Below are 19,159 nucleotides of genomic sequence, written 5' to 3'. Positions count from 1 at the left end.
GTCCTTGGATTCCTCAGACTCCTCTGCTTGCTGACTTCCTACGGGATAGCCAGTGGGCTATTTAGCAGAAGCATATTTTCTGATTTCAAGTGTTGTACTTAGCAGGGCCCTGGGGAATATGTAGATAATTATCAGTTTGCCTAACAGCACTGAGTGCAACTGGCTATAAAGCTAACACACTGCAAGAGAACACATGCCACGTGTTTCCTATTTCCAGTCCTATAAAAATAAGCAGCCATGCCCTTCTCTAGCTGTTTCATCTGACAGCATCCTTGATGCGTTATTACTAGCTTGAGCTCCGGGAGTACTAGTCCGTCTACCAGTTATCTTGAGGTTAATGCTTCACCTCTATAAGTATATAGCAAGGAGGAAAGGAGTGAGGAAAGTTGCAGTACCCTGAGAATTTAAATGTTTTACTGGCCTGTGCTAAATGATTTTCACAGAATCACAGAATGGCCGAGGTTGGAAGGGACCTCTGAAGATCATCTAGTCCAACCCCCATTTTATCAAATGTTCTTGAAATACAATCAAACAACCTATCACTAATCACATAGTTGAGGAATGAACACACTAATTTTCTACCAAGCTTCTGCCTTGCATTTAACTTGAGCATTGAGGATATTACCCTTTTCATATTGCACTATGAGAACAACCACGTCCTGGGTAATCCCTCAGGATATCCCAATGGATACCCCAAAGCTATCTGCTCTGGAGCCTGACTGAAATGGCTTACTGTGGTAGAGCATAACACAGAAATCAATCCTTTATCAAGAAAACAAAAAACGTTACAGCCACTCCTACTACGTGACATAGAGGAACACCTGAAGGAACTAAAAACTTTTCTGCTAACAAAGGCCCAATCTCAGGAAGAGTATTATCACCATAGATTGAGATCTCTCTCTAGATTGCCATCAGAGAACCGGCTTCATCTCAGTCTTGTTGGTTACCTCTCTTGCCCTCAAATGGCAGGCAGACTGTCTCATTAACACTAGAGGATGCAGCCCAGAGATGCCATTTATATTCTATTTAAGATCAAATCATCTCTTTCAGAAATAGTCAAGAATAAGAAACAATTCTTTGATCTCTAGTCTGCTCATAACCAAGAGCATTTCTACGTGCTCGAGTGAAGATGAAAACTTTGTGACCTCCTGCCATTTTGCTCCAGCATAAGATTTCAAAATTCATGTCACTGGATCAGTCTGGATTGGATTGGCTTTGACAGCAACATGAAAAACAAATCAAGAGCAGAGCCACAAATTTGTGTAACACATATGCCAATGTTCAATGACAATACTATTTGCCATAAATGCACAACATACATACACGCTTATTATCAGGCTAACACAGAAAGGAAATTTGGGACATGGACCTACAGTCCACATCTCTTGCTCAGAGTAAAGCCAGCCTCTGCTTTCCTCACTGTGGCCCTAGGACCCTTCAGGTGGGATGACTGCCTCAGAGGGAGGCAGTAAGCCTAGTAGCAAGGCAGTGCAGGGAGGAAACTGCAGGGAGGAAACTGCAGGGAGGGTGGACGTCTGGGTAGAGGGATAACTGGGAGGTAACAGTGAACACACCAGTCAGCTGGACTAAGTCACATCACCTCAGGCTGTGTCTTGACTGATGCGACGAATGGAGCCTGGAAGTGCAAGCTAGAGTGATGGCACACGGCTGTAATATCCAGATGTCAGCATGCCCACGGTACGGTCCAGGCTAAGGGCAGCCAGCCTCGGGCCCGGGCACGTTTGGAAGGACGGGACAGCGGGGGCAGAACCAACGAGGCCATTCAGTTTCGGGCAGGTGAGCCAAAACAAGCCCAGGCCAGCCCAGACTGGTGCCCCGGGAGCGGCAGGCACGGCACAGCCCCGGGGCCACGACGAGGCCCCGGGGCCCACAGCGGGAGGTGCCCTAGCGCCTCAGGGCTGAGCCCCCGGCCCCAGCCGCCACGACCAGCCCCGGGCGCTCCCGCCTCCACGAACAATGCGCCGCGGTTCCCGGGGCCCACGCAGCCGCTGCCGCCATGCCTAGAGCGGCCGGCAGGTGGCTGCCCAGCACCGGGGAGGAGCGGGGCGGCTCGGGGCCAGGGCTGGGCGGAGAGCCGGCAGCCCCACGAGGAACGCGGGGCCGGCCCCGCCTCAGAGGCGGTGCGAAGCCTCCCCCGGAGCGCCCGGCTGGGCAGGGCGTGGGGGCGGCAGGCGCCGGCGGCCTGCCGCATTAGCGGGCGAGCGGGCGTCAGGCTGGGGAGTCGGGTTGCCGCTGCTGCCTGCGTCCTTCCCAGTCTGCGCCCTGCTACCTGCGGTTCCCTGTGACGTGGCCGCCATGGGCTCATTTGGCAGAAGCAGGGCAGGCTCTGCCCTCGGCTCCCACAGGCTGAGCGAGGCAGAGATGTGCTCAAGTCATGGAATCGCAGAACCAGAGAATAGTACGAGGTGGAAGGGGCCCGCAAGGATCATCGAGCCCGACTCCACGCTATGCGCGGGAGTAACCTCCCCTGTCACAGCTTCATGCTGTTCCCTCGGGTCCTAGTGCTGTTCACCAGAGAGAAGAGGTCAGCGCCTGCCCCTTTGCTCTCCCTCGAATCAGCATTTTCAGCTACAGTCCAGACTCTCTCCCACTCCGGGCACTTGGTTTCCCCAGTCCCTGGTCATCTGCTCCAAGCTGTGGCTTCAGGCAACAAGGTGTGAAAAACACATCTGGAAAAGGGTGGGTTTAGGACTGCTCACCCAAGAACCCAAGGACAGAGAGGGCAGCAGTGGTCTAAACCTTCACTGCTTATTCCTACAGGTGTTTTTGTACTGAGACTGCCAGCAAGCACTGGACAGTCTTCAGACACCAGAACTATGCTGACAGGGAGCTCAGCATCAGTAACTGACTCACCCGTCACCCTGCAGAGCCCACCAAGAAACCAGAATGCAAGCTAGGGGTATGGTCAGCCTCCTGTATTCACAGTAAATGACATACTTCAGGAAGTTAATCATGGAGGTCCAGACTTACTGGCAGAGATGTAGTCCCAAGCTCAGATAACAGAGAGGTATAAAATGCTATGAGAGGATGACACACAATGTTCTGGGCAGGCACAGCTTTACTAGGTATGATGGGATGGCTGAGCCATTTATCCACCAGAGCTCTGTACAGCTGGAAATTCACTGAGGGCTTGGGTGAACTAGTTCAGAACCCGGAGTTCTGGCCTTCTGTTGCCTCCTGTCCTGTACCTGAGTTCAGATTCTCCTCCCTGTTACGAGGCAAGGATCATAGTACAGCTTTCCTTTTTTTCTCTTCCTGCTCAAGGCAAAAATCAGAACCAGAATACTCTGCCTGAAGGTATTCTTCCTCCATTCTGTCCCTCTTTCTGTGTTTGAAGGGGAAGTCCTTCACCTTGCAAGGACAAAAAGTAGAAGCCTTGACCTCAGTCTTCATCCTGACATGGATTGTTCCCAGTTGTTTGCATAATGCCATGTCTTTTCTGTAGAGGGAGAGGAGCCAAACATGTTCCCCAACAGGCAACCTACATTCACCTTCTCTTCTGATGCTAAAATAACACACTGCTCTGGGGGCTTGAAGTTATCTATCCCTTCCCCTGCTAGGTTCTACCCCTCTTCCCTTCATCTCCTGGGAGACCTCCCAGTTCTCCACAGATACAACAAAAGACACTCCTAGCTGCAGCTGTACTTGGGCAGAGTGGGATAAAAGCACAGATGTAGAATGAACCTGTGCTGTGATAGCAGCCAGGGCCTGTCCAGGCATGACAGCTTCCCTGCCCCTTCCCAGGGGAGTGCTCTCAGGAGGGCGGGGAGAGCTCTGTAGCACTAAGTGGAAAAACTGGCTGGGCTATGCAAGGATAGGGGATTGCTGGAGAAGGGCAAGGATCTTGTGCTTCAACCTTTGCCAGCTCTCCAAGAAAAATGAGCAGCAAGCAGTGGGGATTGAAAGGGGCACCAGTTCCTTGCAGTGAAACAAGGGCAGAACAGAGCAGAGAGGTTACTCCACTGACCCTGAGAGCAATGCATGGATTCCTTCCCCTATATTCTGGACTGCCTCAGCCTTGTGCCATATGACTCTGAAAACAAGAGTGGAAATGTGCTCTTACCTCCCTCTCTGCATTAATACATACCCCCAAAACCACCACACATATCCTCTTCCCTAGCATACACATGTAGTTTTTCCATAAGAAGCTGAATCCTCTCCCCTCCTTGACAAAGGGATAGCCCTGCACTGCTTGCTCCAAGAACCCTGTCTCACTCTGTGGCTCCAGTAGCACGGGGACTCCTATGCCTGCTATTTGTTCTTCCTCAGAAATGAGCCAGGCCCTGGTGGTATTGTGCAATGTGCTTTACACAGTTTCTCATGGCAGAAGAACCATCCCCGTCCAAGCAGAAGGGGGCATGAAGAAGAAACTTGCCCCCCTGCAGCTCTTTACTTTCTAGTCACGGGACAAACACACTGTACTGTGTGTCTGACCTGTCTGCCCTGAGAGAACAAGGCTGCCATTTAAGGGTTGGGAACTAGTTGTTGAGTGAGTCAGTGTCAATCACACAGTTACAGCTCGCAGAAACTAGCTCCAGAGCTGAAAGCTCCTGGATGAAGCCCAAGAGGGAGTGGAAAGGTGTGTGCAGGTCTTACACCTGACACATAAGGAGAAAATCCCAATTGAATAAGAAGCTAAAGAGGGGAGAAAAAGTTTGAGAAATGGCTGTCAAGCACAGAGGGCAGGCAAGAAAGAGGTAGACCACACTAACTCCCCTGCTCCCACTTTGTGCTTACAGATACTCTGATCTCCAGCTCCCTGGAACCTCTCCCATGGCCTAAAGCCACTGTCTGTCTGCATACTCACCTACGCAGCTCCCATCGACTTCCTCAAACCCCACAGCACAAAGGCATCGTCCCATTGGTACCAGCCACTCGCCATCAGTGCTGCAGTGCATCCTAGGCGGAGAGCCCATTTCTTCAGCTGCATGCTCCACGCAGGCCCCAAGCACTTCTGTCAGCCCCTCTGAACCTGCTAGCGTCTCTGGAAAACGGGCAAGGCTTCGCACTGCCTCCGGGCACGTCTTGTAATACACTCGGACAGACACCATTGCTACGCAAGCCCCTGAGTTCTGGAAAGCTAAGTAGAAGCCCCGGCGAGACAGCTTCCCAATGGGGCATACTTCTGTGTTCAGCTGCATGACACCGGATTCAATGTCTCTGTTTGTGAAACTTCGATCTGCTGCCACAGTGTTGAGCTAGGTGAAAGAGAAAAACACAACAGCTTTACCATCTGAGCAAGCAGCAGCTCTGAGTTACCTACAGCTGTCAAACATTTTTTACACTAAGGCCTTTTAGAGGCTGCATGTTTGACTGTTTCTAATCTCAGTGCACTGCATGTTGTCTTTGCACGTGGAAGAAATACTAACAACTGAGCACTATCATCTCTTGCTTCCTACTTTTAACCATCTCCTTTCAACTCATTTCCAGTCATTCACTTTCTTATACAGCACACTGTATTCTGGGTCTGTGATCTTGGGTGTCTTTAGGAACTACCCTAACAGAAGTTAACAAATCAGGAGCAAATCTCCCTTGTGATATTTGTGTTTGCAAATCATATGCAATAAAAAGTAAAATAAAACCACAACAGTACTTAAAGATGTGTTTTTGAAGTTGACCAGTGAATTACAGCTACCTGTTTCCAGGCTGCACTTGATGCAGGTCAGACCTTCTACTGAAAGGTGCTTGTCATACAGTATTCAAGGCATTTTAGCACTGAAAATACTTGGGTGAAGAATGCTTCCATGCTTTTACTTTCCCATTGCCTCACCGACTGAATTGAGAGAGTGAGAGAGATGCTTTTTTATAGTGGGGCAAATGGGAAAGGTCTCCATGACATCAAATGATATGGAAAAACTGGACTGCAGGTGGGATGGTCTTTCTTCTCAGAGACACTAGTAAAATGTTCCTCTCCACTGTAGGCCCCTCCCCATTACACGACACCACCTGTTCCTGTTCCATGTAGGTGGACGGCAAAAAATCTGCACAGCAGCTGCTTCTGGTAGTAGGATCATAAAGCAGGTTTAAGAGTTGTGGAGGTATCACGCAGATGCATGTCAGCCTCCAGTTGCAAGGGAGGTGCACTGGGGAGGGGGGAGGGAAGAGTCAGCTACCATAGTTCTACTCTTCCAGTAGCAGAAGCAGAACTGTAGCTTTTACAGTTCTTTGTTTTCATAACATATCATTTAAACTGCAGAGGAAAAGGGCAGTCAAGTAATTTAGGTCCGTGGCTTCTTTTAGGACACAATTAAGTTACAGAAGTTCTCTCCAAAAAAGCTGAGGTTCCCCATTCTGTAATTCAAATATTTTCATGGCAAGAGGGCAGTACATCAGGGAAAACGGTAGGTAAAATATAGCAGTGCTAAATACTTTCACACAAGGGAGAAATACGTTATAACAAGCCAACACCTCTAGATTTAGAAAAAATAAAAACAAACAAACACCCTATATCTAATTACAATCAGAGCAAATGAAGAGGAGCACCTACAGAGGTTTGAATTGGGTTCTGTTCTTCACTCGGTCTAATCTTGCTTTATTGCCTAAGGCAAGTCAAATTATTTTGGTCTCTGCTTTACTCTAAAAACTGATGTAACAATCAGGCACAGTTATAATCCTTTAGAATCCTTACCTAAGTTGCATCCAGTTAAATATGTGGTTAAGAAGAATGGAGGTCTGATCTCATCTGAAAACTATTGCCTCTTCTGGCAGTGACTACTCTGAGCATCACAGAGGGCACTTAGGGGCAAAGCTTATTCAAAGGACAGCACTTATCCACATCCCTTCCCCAGATGCTGCTTCTCCTGTCCGCCCCCAGCCAGCAAGACACACCCAGTTTAAGCTGAAAGGCATGACAGCCTTACACCCACAGCACTACAGACCTTGATGAACAGCGGGCGGCGGAACTGGATCCCAACATCTTGCTCAGATTCCATGTAATAAAGGTTGAAAGTCTCTTTGCAGGTCACCACTTCGCCTTTGAAGCTCTTGCAGTCCCTCACAGTAAACTTCAGCTCCACATAAATGCGAGAGGCTGCCTCACCCCGATAAATCCAGTTGGTGCGAAGCCAGTGATCGGTGTCTCCCTCAGAAAGCACACTGCAGTCCTGGTACATATAGACCGGGGTGCCATTTATCATCTGCTGCACTTCACTCCACTGCTCCCAAGGTAGAAGAAAACATGTTAGACAGATGTGAGAAACAAATTTCCCCTCAAATACAACAAAATCTAGCCTACAAGACCCACTCTTATTTAGCATTCAGGGCTCAAAGCCTGCATAGCTGAAAAGCCTCTTACACTGGCCTACAGCCCCATATCTGCCTCAACTCTTTACACTGGGAACACAGAGGATACTCTAATTAGGGCGTAACTCATGCGAAACTGAAAGGAACCACAGTGCATGGACTGCTGCACATCCCCTCCATCCTACCTTGGCTCCAACCTCTTTTCTTTCATGCACTGTCTTGTCTTAGATAAAGACCCCCCTACTCCCATGTATTGTCCACTTCTTTCTGCCACTGTTTAAATTCAAAGTGTACAATAAGATATGCCAGGACTATTAACTGCCCCTGAAAATAGTGCACAGCACTTTGGGGCAAGACAAGAGAGGGCCTGACACAATGGGAATGCCAACTGCAGAAGTACTGCGCTCATTAATTAGGAGTTCACACTTAATTTGGGTGTGATATTTGCAAACCCTAATTTAACTATTAAAACTCAGTTGGTTTTCCTGACTTCATACTAGGTTCTGCTTCTTCCCCAGCAAAATAATCACTGGGAGAAGGATGCGTGCCCAACTGGATATATCTCACTGACATTATTTGTATGAATCCAGTAGGGTTTTGTAAGCATTTTCACTGACTTTTTTGGTGCTTTTGTTTCCTCACCACAGGTCAAATATGAAATGCAAAGAATGTTCAATGATAAGTAAGTCACAGATGAAAATTGAGAACTTGGAAAGGAAGGTGTTGTCCACAGGGAAAATAGCTTATATCCTTTTTCACACCGTGTTAATACTGTCTTTTTCATTATGCTTTAAATGTTTAATCAAATTACATTCAAACAAGTGCCCACATAGGTATTGGCACAGGTTTAAGCATCTTGGTTTCAAATCACACCCCAGGTTAAGATGCATTTTAAACAACACCTCAGTGTCTATATTACTCTAAGCTTGTCAAGTCTCATGGGCTGAGCACGAGATTCACACATTTCTCTTCTTCAGCACAACCACCTCCTGTGCTCACAACACAGCCCTGCAGCTTCTCTCCCAGCTTCTGATCCCACAGACCAGATAACAGCCTTGTGGGTTACTCTGCTGGCTAGTGGAGTACTAGATACAGAGTGCCAAAGGAAATCTCCTGTACAGCCCCACTCTGTAAACTATCAGTGCTTTCTCCAAGATAGCAAGCACTGCTGATAGCACTGGCTCGTATCAGTCTGTTCTCAGCCATTTACCTAAATGCATACCTGCAGTTTCCTCCCAGGAAGTTCTGCAGATGGTATCAATTTGTCCTTTCTTGTTTCCTTTTTCTCCATGTACTTAATCTCCAGTGTTACCCCACCCTCTTAATCAGACTCAGTTGGTATATACCTGCACCACACAGGATTTTCATTTATTTCACTTACTGCAGGTCAAAGGGCTAAGAACAGCAAGAGAGAGAAATAGACTGATCGATCTCTGTTGATCAACCAAGTGTCGACTGCTTAATCACCCCTTGCACTATTTCATTGAAAAAACGTCTGGACAATGCTACAGAACTAAATTTACAAGACATCTTGAAGTGTATTGAAATAGAAGAGAAGTTAGAAAGGGAATAACAAAAAAGTAATTTTCATAAGAAACTGCCAATGTTCAGAATAGCTTTTAGAAGCATTTTTTCCATGGGTATCTGCCTCCACCAAGCTGATGGGAAATATACAATTGCATTCGAAGGACGAGAGTTAAAAAAATTGCCATTAACAGTTTATTTCAAGGCAGTGTCACACATAAGTGTCACCAGAAAGCAATTTTTGCATGTCTCACTAAAAGACATGAATTGTTGTGGTGAAAATATACCATTTTCCTAACTTAACTAATACAGGGCCAAAAATTCATTTTCAATAGTGACAACTCTGGCAGAAATTTTTCCTATTCTACTACTGGAAAAAAAAAAATCCAACTCCTAACTCCTGTATTTCCCAGCTTATCTTAGCCCATCTTGTTCCAGACTGAGATCTTCAGAGCAAAGACGTCTATTGTACAGTTTCATATGCAGTGTGGCACAAAGAAATAACAAGGGAGTCAGACATGGTTTTTCTAGACTCTGCTGCTGATGGGTAAAGGAAGTAAAATGAGGATATTATTTATGCTAGCAACTGCAGAGCTATCGTTAAAAACACTTGTGACTTCATTATTCAGTGAAGCTTTTAAATTCAAAGTAGTGGAGGAATACTGTTACATACAACACTTAATGAAAGGGTGATGAGTCCGGAAGTTGCTAGGCAACTGTCTCACATCCTCAAAGAATCTGCTGCAAAATCAAAATGTATGCCTCTGTTTTTTTAATGTAATGTTCTTAATGAATGTGTGTGGTAGAGTCTGATTCAATCAATATGAATTACTTGACTCTCCAGCTTGTCTGCCAATGACATTGAATCAACCTCCTTTGATAATATTACTTTCTACCCATTTAATTCCAGACAGTATATCCTTACTCCAGTCATCAGTTTGGCCAGAGGATGGGAAATATTTTTATAGGAGAAGTGGAGGAGGCTCAGAGTTAGACTTCCTCATTCCAACAGGGAGTGAACTGTGGTTTTATGATGCTCTAGAAAACTTTCTCATGAGGTCTGGACCTGTAGAAAGGCTTAGGCTGGAAGGGACCTTTGGAGGTCACCTACTCCACTCCCCATCGCCAAGCAAGCTAAAGAGTTCTTAACCTCTTTACTTTTTATTTTTTTAAACTCCTTTTAAATTCTTTTAAATTCCTTCTTAAGTTTAAGTTTTAACTGTCTTAAGTTTAAACTTTCTTAAGTTTAAATTCTTAAAACTTTTTAGAATTCTTAAAAAGTTGCTGAGAAGGCAAAAGCCAGTGCATTCAAGAGAGGGCCATAAATTAGTAGCATGAGTTTCTAAAAAGCCTAAGGATGTAGCTATTGGATTTGAGGGTAAAAAGGTGCTCTGTGCTTCTCAGGAGCCAATACGCTGACACAGCACTTAACTCCAGAGATTTGTTCTTGAAACTCTTTAAATAATTCCAGCACAGCAGTTAGTGGTAAGTGAAAGAAAACCTCAGAGATCACTTAGCAAAAGTGCTATCTCAATAAGCTCAGAATACTGCAAGTTTAGGAAAAAGGAAGGCAACTTTCTTCCCATTGTTGGGTTGGATTCAATATTAAAGAAAGCAGTGAAGGAGAAGATCTGTCTTTATGAAGCCAGTTTAGAATGACATGAATGACAAACTGGGAGTGCACTGACAGATATTTGCAATAAACAGTATGGGTTTGGTCTGCCTTGTGAGTAAACATCCAAAGATAAGGTACATATGTTATAATATATCTTGACTGACTGTGAATTGATTATACAGTTTGAAGCTCTGAAGCCTCAGGAAGGCTTACCTTGCTGCTTCTATCAATAAGCCTTCTCTAGATTAGTTCTGCTTCAAGGAAATGATATCGGACAACCTGTGATTCCTCCATCCATCTCTGAGCAACTCTTCATAAGGTCTGCCTTAAGAAATGAACTGAGACAGTTCGTATGTCTTGCTGGAGCTGCTGTCACAGGCTCTTCAGGCATTAGAAAAGTGGTCTTCTTTGGCTTTAGCTTTTTTTTTTTTTTAAATGAAAAAAGTACTTTTATCATGAAAAGTAAAAAATTCACCCTTGCTATGAAGAGGTAGGCTACCAGTGACAGAAACAGCAGACAGTATCGCAAATCCTAAGGCTCAGACTGGAGTCACAAGAGCTTGTGGCTCACAGCAGTAATGCTGTCTCTATCTCTAGCCTGCCAGGCACTTGTCCCATCTCCTTTTAGATAAGAGCTTGCCTGTTGTGACCCATATTTCATTTGCCTTCAGGTTAGCTCAGCACAGTAACTTCCAATCTGTGGCCTGCACACCCCTGGGGAAAGGTACAGGGATACTTTTAAGAGACTTTAAAAAAGGTAACAACAAAGCAAGCATCTTGCCAGTTAGCTTGAAGTTGCTAAACTAAGATGCAGGTCTCTACTGGAGAGGTTAGGAGTTCACATGCTGAAAAGCATTAACTTGTTTAACTTTGGGTTAGAGAGTTGCGCCAAGATCAAAAGACAAGCTGGGTTAGTACAGCCATCTGCAATGAAGAAGAGCTACAGAAAGAGCAATCTTTCTCAACAACCGTACATCACTGGTGCCCCAAGCCTAAAACCGCCTAGCGGAACACACACAGCTGAATGATTTCTCTCCCCTTTCCCCACGTAAACAGAAAGGGGAGAAAAATGGAAGCACTTCTGACTCTTTGACATTCGTATAGCATTTGCATGCCATCATGACAAAAAAAAATATTGGCATGGTTTTAGAGTTAAAGGCCAGTTGTACATTACAGATTCAGCTGCATTAGATTCTTAATGTAGTTCCTCAGAGGTAAGACTGAGGCAACAGAGACACCTTGCTGATATCTGCTGTAATATTGTGAACAGCTTCTCTCTAGCTAAAATACATCTGATGAAAAATCTGTCAGTAGGCAAAGCTTGACCAACCCATTAAAAATAGCAGCGTCACATTGGTGTTTTGAAAATATTCCAGAATTCGGTTTCTGTGACACTGTGCTGAAAGTTTCTCAATGCTCTTGTAAGCTCTCTTGCGGGTGTGGAAGACAATTTAGATGATAATGAAAGAAACATGATTATAACTAGACTCTTAACTTCATAAGTCCTATAACTTTAGATCTCAGAACAGCAAAGAGGCTGTTTTTATTTCTTTGAACATTTGGCAATGGTCAGGCAAGTTTGATTTCATCACATCATTGTCATGGAACCTTTGATACAACTGAATATAAAAATAATGGTTACTTGTCTGCATATCTGTCTGGGTGGGATGATACATTTTTTTTCCCCCACAATGATCCATTGATTATTTTCAGGGAGGAGCAAGTGTTGTGCAATTATTTGTCCTTTAGGGCACTAGTGCTTAGGTCTGTATCCCACCTCCTTCCAATTTAACTTGTATTCATGTCCTTATGGGAAGGTAAGGCACTAATCTGAGCCACAGAGCTCCAGTGCATTGATTATATAACCTGTATATCAAATCCAGGTCCTACTGTCTGACCATTCTCTGAACTGCCTGGCCACGTTAAGGTCTTGCATGAAAACAGTCTGGGTCACAACAGATGCTACCAGGTCAGGGAGAACGATACTCTTGTCCAACACTTCACATAGGTATTTTGGAACACTTATTTCTTATGTGTCTTCTTTGGTAACACCCACTAACTATATCAATAATCACAAAAAACACAGGAGCAGAAAAACAGATGGTGCATCTTAGGAGTTCAAAATTCATGGCTAAAATCCAATTACTAATAAAGCGTTACCTCTCACATATTTGTGCACTACATTCTACATTGTCTAGAATATATTGTAAATGAAAGATTTTTTTTTTCAAGGCAAAGAGCTCAGTCTGGTGTGAGTTATGGTTTTGTATGGTGTTTCAAGTACACTTCCAGTATTTATAGTAAACCTGGAAAATGAGTCTGATGGCAATGGGAAATACTTACTCCGTTTGTATAGGTTCCTTCTAAAAAGAGCATCAGATCAGGTAGAGTCCCAAACAGGGACAGGGTAATTGTGCCTTTTCTTTGGAAAGATAAGCATGCCTGAAGAAGAGAAGCTGCATGAGATGGCAGCATGAAAGACAAGCAAGTAGATGGCAGGCTCTAGGTCAGCCACAGATAAGGCAGGAACTGGCCTTAGAAGCAATGGAAATAACCTCCCAAGAAACCAGAGTGAATGAGCAAATTTTTCTGTAACTCAGCTTCTGAAATAGTAAGAATCACACTTCAAAGCTTGGGTCAACCCATCAAGGACACAGCTGGCAGCAAAAGATATAAAGCCTTTACTTTGTAACTTGTCTGCCTGCAAACTCAGCAGTATTCTAGTTGGTATTATAATGAAATTTGTTTTGGTTTGGTTTTAAACTTTAAATAGCCTGCTCATCTTTCCAGAGGACCTTGCTATAGGCAGCCTCCTCTTAAAGCTCCAGATGGCTTGTGGTGCTTTTGTGTTCATGTGAGGAAGCTCAGTGAACCTTGTCCACTCTCATCCAACAGCTATAAAAAGATGAGTCAGCTTCCTCAAGCTGCTAGGCAACACTGCTGTCACCACTGTAGTGCCTGAGCAGCCATGATGATGATTGTAAGTCATAGAGCATCTTCACTTTCGCTCAGAATGTGTTCTTTTCTGCCCTTCAAGTCACAACATTGAGTTCACTAGCTGAAATTGCTTCTCGGATGTATGTGCATAACTTCATCCTAGACTACCTGTTTGGTGGCTCATGCAATCTGATTTACAGTACAGCTGTTAATATACAGTTGACTTCCTCTCATCTCACTTTTCCTATTCCACCTCTCAGCCCTCTGAGTAAAGTATACCTGGACATGTACAATATTTTTTTTTTTTTAACCTTTCTCCCAAATATCCATGAGGTAACTATTTTTCGCTTAACAATATCATCAACAAGTATCTCCATGAGTCTGCATATCAACAGCAATAGGGCATATCAGGATATGACCCTGAAGACAGAGCAATTCCCATTTCCAGTTACTTATTGACTTTACCAGGCATTTGTCCCTTACTTCTATGCAGATCTTGTTCACTTGGAGTTAAACACTTATGCCTGATACTTAAACCGAGAGCAGGCTGAGGTATATAATGACACTTTATTCCAGGGTCAGAGATGATATCTCTGGAGTTAGATCCTAGAGGACATGCATTATCAACAGCTGTGGAAAGAGAGGCACACAACAGCATTTCTGGTGGTTATTTCTGACACCATCTTCAGATGCTACAGACTTGCTGAGACTTGTTCCAGGTAAGACTATCTGAATAAGATACTGATGATTAAGTGAACTGCTCAGGTTTAATGAAATAGGAGAGCCGTGCTGGAATCACTTGCAGGCTGAGGGCTGTGTGGCCCACACCATTATTTCTTTCATGGCCAGGCTGATCTGTCTGAACAGAAATGGCAAAAACAGATGTTGATACCAGCTGATGGCTGGTTTCTGAGACTTCTTACTACACCAAAACACTACCTTGCTTTGTTAGAACCTGAAGGCCTGTAATCATCATTTTGTGGTCAGTGACATAAAAGTTGCTGACAGGTCACAAGTACTTGATCTAGTCTATTACCCAAAGAAAAAAATTGAGCAGTGTAAAATTTGTACTATGCCTAGGGTTTAATAGAAAAAAATAAAACATCAAATAAACAAATCTGAGCACTGACTTACTCAAGTTACAATAATATAGTTTTGGCAGCTGCTACATTCATAATCAGACATCCTGTGAAACACAGAATACAGAGCTGCACAGGAATTGCATCATTTCCAAAGTTTTTCAAGTGTTTTGGGAACCATGATAACTGCAGCTAGTGGCCATTTATGTCATTGGAATACATTAAGTTGCTGTGCATTTACATGTGTGAAACTATACCAAGGCTGAGCAGGCCAGGTGCCATTCACACTAGGGGACATATTATAAAGTTTGGAACTGATAGTAACACTCTGAAGTATGGGTAGAAGCAAACAAGTATAGAATAGGCAGAAAAAATGATGTCCTTCACCTTACCATTCATAAGATATTGAGAGCAATGGCAGTCCAGAAAGGAGACTAAGAAAATCATCTGGATTTGATCCTGATCCTTTAATTCTAATATAATAGGCCAAATTGTGCCTATTGACACAAATAGCAATATGTGGCAGCAGCAGAGTTCACGTGATTTCTGAAATAATAGATACCCAAATAAAGTAGCTGTGAAAGAGTACTCTTTTGCAAGCAAAGACTGTTGTAGAGCTGCTGAAAGTACGCCTTGAAAGAAAACACATCAGCCACCAAAGAATCATGTGTTTAATTTACAATCCATACAACAGCACAGAATGCCACCTTGAGAGGCTCAGCACATAGCATCCTGCAGCAAAAATGGCTAAGAACATATGTAGTCATGTATACTCATGATTTAGGTGGGAAAGGACCTCTGGGTCTCTACTCTAATCTCCTACTCACAGCAAGGCTAATTTCAAAAACAGTTAGAGTTGCTCAGGGCCTTGTCTATTGAAAGACAAATGCAAAAGAATAGCATGACTCCTCATTACTATATTTTCAAGGCTGATGCAATTATACTTGAAAGCAAAACAGATAAATTGTATACTGTTATTTTACAACTTGACAAGAAGCAATGCTACTGTGCCTAGTTAGTTATTTAATTTATTCATTACAGGATTTTAGTAGTCCTTCAGTAGTCTGCCTTTCTAAGGGCCTAGTTTTCAATCGTAACTTAAAGTGAATGAAAGACTTTCTAAACAGCTATTACAAAGCAAGCTAGCGTAAACTTTTCAGCAAACAATTTCTGTAGACGTTTTACTTCAGTCCTACATCACACCATTAAGCTTAGGCAAAATTTCACTGCTAGACAGTGTACTTACAGTCCAGAACAATGACCCATACTGTCCAAAACTGACTGTCATACAGGTTGGTGTTCACAAGCTGAGTATGCGTTAACAGAAGCATTGTCTACACTAGCTGCAGACCCTGTCTGACCATGAAACAATCACACATAGGAAACCACTTCATGCATTTAGCATAGGCTAAAAGAGAGCAGAAAACAAAGGTCTGATTCTGCCTCCACAGAGTTATCCAACCTCTTCTGCACAGGGCCTCAGAGACTTTGTCCATACAAAGCATGAAAATTCCTCACAGCACATTCCTCCTGTGTGTGATAAGCATATTGACACAAATCCACCTCACAGATAGGAGATCTCTGGCATCTGAGGTTAGGTACAAATAGCATTCTTACGTGAAATACAGCTCTTCCCTTTGACTCCGTAAGCAATACAGCTCAGACGTTTCCAGCCTGTTACTACTTAAACTAGTCAGACTGTTCAATATTAAGCTTTGCTCTTTTGTATCAAAAATGTTCTGAATTAATCTTGGTTCTCTTTCAAACACATTTACTTCATCACTTTGAAAGAATGGTTTCAGAAACTTTTTCAAAGTTCTGATTCCAAGAGAATTGCCCATGGTTCCCTTTTTGCTTGTGGACATGTCAGACATCCACCTAACAGTTATAAGGAAGTGATGCAATTAGACAAATTCCTGCAAGAGTTGCTCTCAGAAGCTGATTAAACTAACAGATGATGAAAAATAGATTATCAGTCATCAGCATCTTGATCTACTAGTATAGAATGCTCTCAGGCCATTCTCTCCACCATATTCTAAAATTCCTAGTTACAATTACATTTTAAATATAGATAGAAAAATTTTAAAAAGCAGATGCAGCACAAGCAGAAGGGTATGCCAGCTCCTAGCACAGCTATGAATCTACTCTGCAAAAATCAGATGTTCTGTGACAAAAAAATAATCTGATAGAAAGAAGACAACATTTTTAAGATGCGCTTTTTCACGTTTTTTCCCATCTCTTCAATATACTGATTTCATCCTGAACATGCCTGGAGCACAGTATTGGGTCAAAAATCACCACACAGACAACTGATAGGGACAAGAAGGGGAGCAGTGAGCAAAATACGATCTACATGTATGTTTCAGTATGGCACCTGTTTTGAGCAGGGTGTAATAATAAGCAAAACAGCTGTACTAACAAAAAATGCGGATATGTCAGTAGAGGAAAACCTCACCATCTGGCTCTAGTTCACTTAAGCAGGACTACCAGGAGTAGGAGGAGGCTGGGGTGAATTTTAACCAGACACAGCACATTACAGAGGAAAGTTATGAAAACAAGTTCGGAACAGGCTGAGCCTAGGTCTACTTTATACGCAACAAGAGTAAAGATTCTTACTCCATAGGAGAGCTTGTGCCTTGCTAGAAAGATAAGGATGAGGAATTTGAACTACTTATTAACATGCATCATTCTAACTACTGCAACATGGTTCATGAATCCATTTTTCTTTGGTCCTTCCTTCCACCCCACCCACGGTCCTGCTCTTAGAAAGGAAACCACCTTCCCTAACTTAAGTTGTGACACGAAGAGGGACTGTTTTATCTGTACTTGATACAAAATATCCGTACTTACACAAAAATAGCTGAGAGCTCAGCTGCCTTTTTGAGTCCAATATTGCAGTGCTTTCAGGAGTAGATTCTGAAGCACTTCCATCAGCTCAATTTTACAGTCATGAAATAAAGGGAAACACCTCCCTCATTATCACTTGTGTGGGTCAAAAACAGCAACAGGACTGGATATAAAGTCCTAGAACCTTACAGCCCACCCAATAGGCCAGGTTGTTGCCCCATGAGTTTACAATTATTTCCTCAGTCAGCTGATGATTAAAAAAATAATTTGTAATTGAGTTAATCAGTTTAACACTCAAGAAGAAAAAAAAGAGAGAACAAGCTTAAGCAGGCAAAGTTTCTAAATTCTTAGAGGCTTGTAGACAGAAATACTTCTGCCATGGCTATTTGCCTGGAGAAGGAGACACATGATTTGATTTTTTCATCTTTTTCTGTTAAGTTTTATTGCATCATAAAAACAATATATTTCAAGGACACGTTTAGTTACTGAAAGCTGCTGGAAGTCAGTAGGTATCAGAAGATTTACAGTCCTTTAACAGCGGGCTAGTGGGTGAGGCTGCAGAGCTGAAGGGGCTGCAAAGGAGACTTAAAAACCATGCAAGGCCCAGGAGAGGATGGGGCTGCAGAAAAAGCCTGATTCTGGGACACAGGGTGAAATTTCAACTTGGATTACGTTTTTCCATCACCTGGCATTCCCAGCAGCTCCCCATCCTTGAACACGTGTACTCACCCCTACTTCTGGAGGGTCTGGAAGCCAGCCCAGTTCACCCTGTGCAGTGCTTGTGTCTAGCAGATCCACTGAAAAACAGAGGGTAAAGAAAAATCAGTAACTCAACTCATGTGCGCCATGGAATGACTTCATTCTAGTTTCGTCAAAGAAGGCAAAACCTGCACTTCATCTCTCAGCTCACACATTCTTTGTGACTTTTTACCTTCAGAAAGTATGGCTGGAGGAAGGGTCGGAAAATATAAAACAATGCAACTAGTCAGGAGGAGTTAAAAGTTCTTCCTCATATGAGACTCCCTCCTCTTCCACCTTCCTCTCAATTAACAAACACAATACATAATGACATGCTAAACCCTGACACTTTATGCCTTTTAGAAACTGTCCCAAAATAGGAGGAGGAGACTGAAGCCTATTGAAATGGGAAGCCAGTATTAGCAGCTGAGCACATCTTTCCTTGGAATAGGAAACCAGCAGACAAAATGGATGAAGAGGCAGGTGATCAAATAAATTACCAACACAAAAGATCAATCGATGTCGCCTAGAGGAACTACTATTCAGTGCTTCAAACACTGGCGGAAAGACAGAGGCAATGTGAAGTTGTAAAAGGGATTTTCCACTGTCACAGGGCCCAAAAGCCATGAGGCAGTTTCTCAAACCGACCAGCACTACACCTCTGACCCAGGTTGTTCATGGTCTGATGGTGGCCTAGAAATCATTTTACCTTCTCCCACTCAGAACAGTTTTAACCATGAGAGCAAGCTAATAGCATCTCCAGGGCATAGCATTGCCACCTCTCAAAGGATTGCACTGCATGACTGTGTGTTACGCCTTGGCTCCTGGAGTCGTGCAATGGAGAAATGCAGTAGTCTATTCATTGTTAGCCCTCAAAGAAGCTTGAAAATACAATCAGACTTTACTGTGAAGTTTTGATCTAAAAAAAAATAAATTAAAAATGTCTCACTTCTTTGGCAAACAGAGGGAAGGGAGAGGAGTTAGAGTAAGTTGTACTGCTGGATGTGCAGCTTCATGACTTCCTTTGGGTCTGCCGGTACTGACAGCACAGACTACTAGTTTCAGCACACCTACTGCAGCCCTGACTTGGGAACATAGGAAACTGGAAGAAATCCTTGGATTCCTTTTGGATTCCTGTGGGTGTATTCATAGGGGA

The 19,159-nt window shown here is 43.6% G+C and overlaps 1 protein-coding gene across 1 annotated transcript in view; it reads right to left on the bottom strand.

The window, feature by feature from the left end:
* EPHA1 (EPH receptor A1) overlaps window positions 1-19,159 on the bottom strand; it is a 34,769-nt gene that overhangs the window by 13,226 nt on the left and 2,384 nt on the right. The window contains 3 exon segments of the mRNA XM_040573985.1: window positions 4,829-5,219; window positions 6,900-7,175; window positions 17,995-18,062. Of these exon segments, the coding sequence (XP_040429919.1) occupies window positions 4,829-5,219; window positions 6,900-7,175; window positions 17,995-18,062 (735 nt within the window).

This window comes from Cygnus olor, chromosome 1 (assembly GCF_009769625.2).
Source record: "Cygnus olor isolate bCygOlo1 chromosome 1, bCygOlo1.pri.v2, whole genome shotgun sequence".
Taxonomy (NCBI): Eukaryota; Metazoa; Chordata; class Aves; order Anseriformes; family Anatidae; genus Cygnus; species Cygnus olor.
This window is presented reverse-complemented; position numbering and strand designations above follow the sequence as displayed.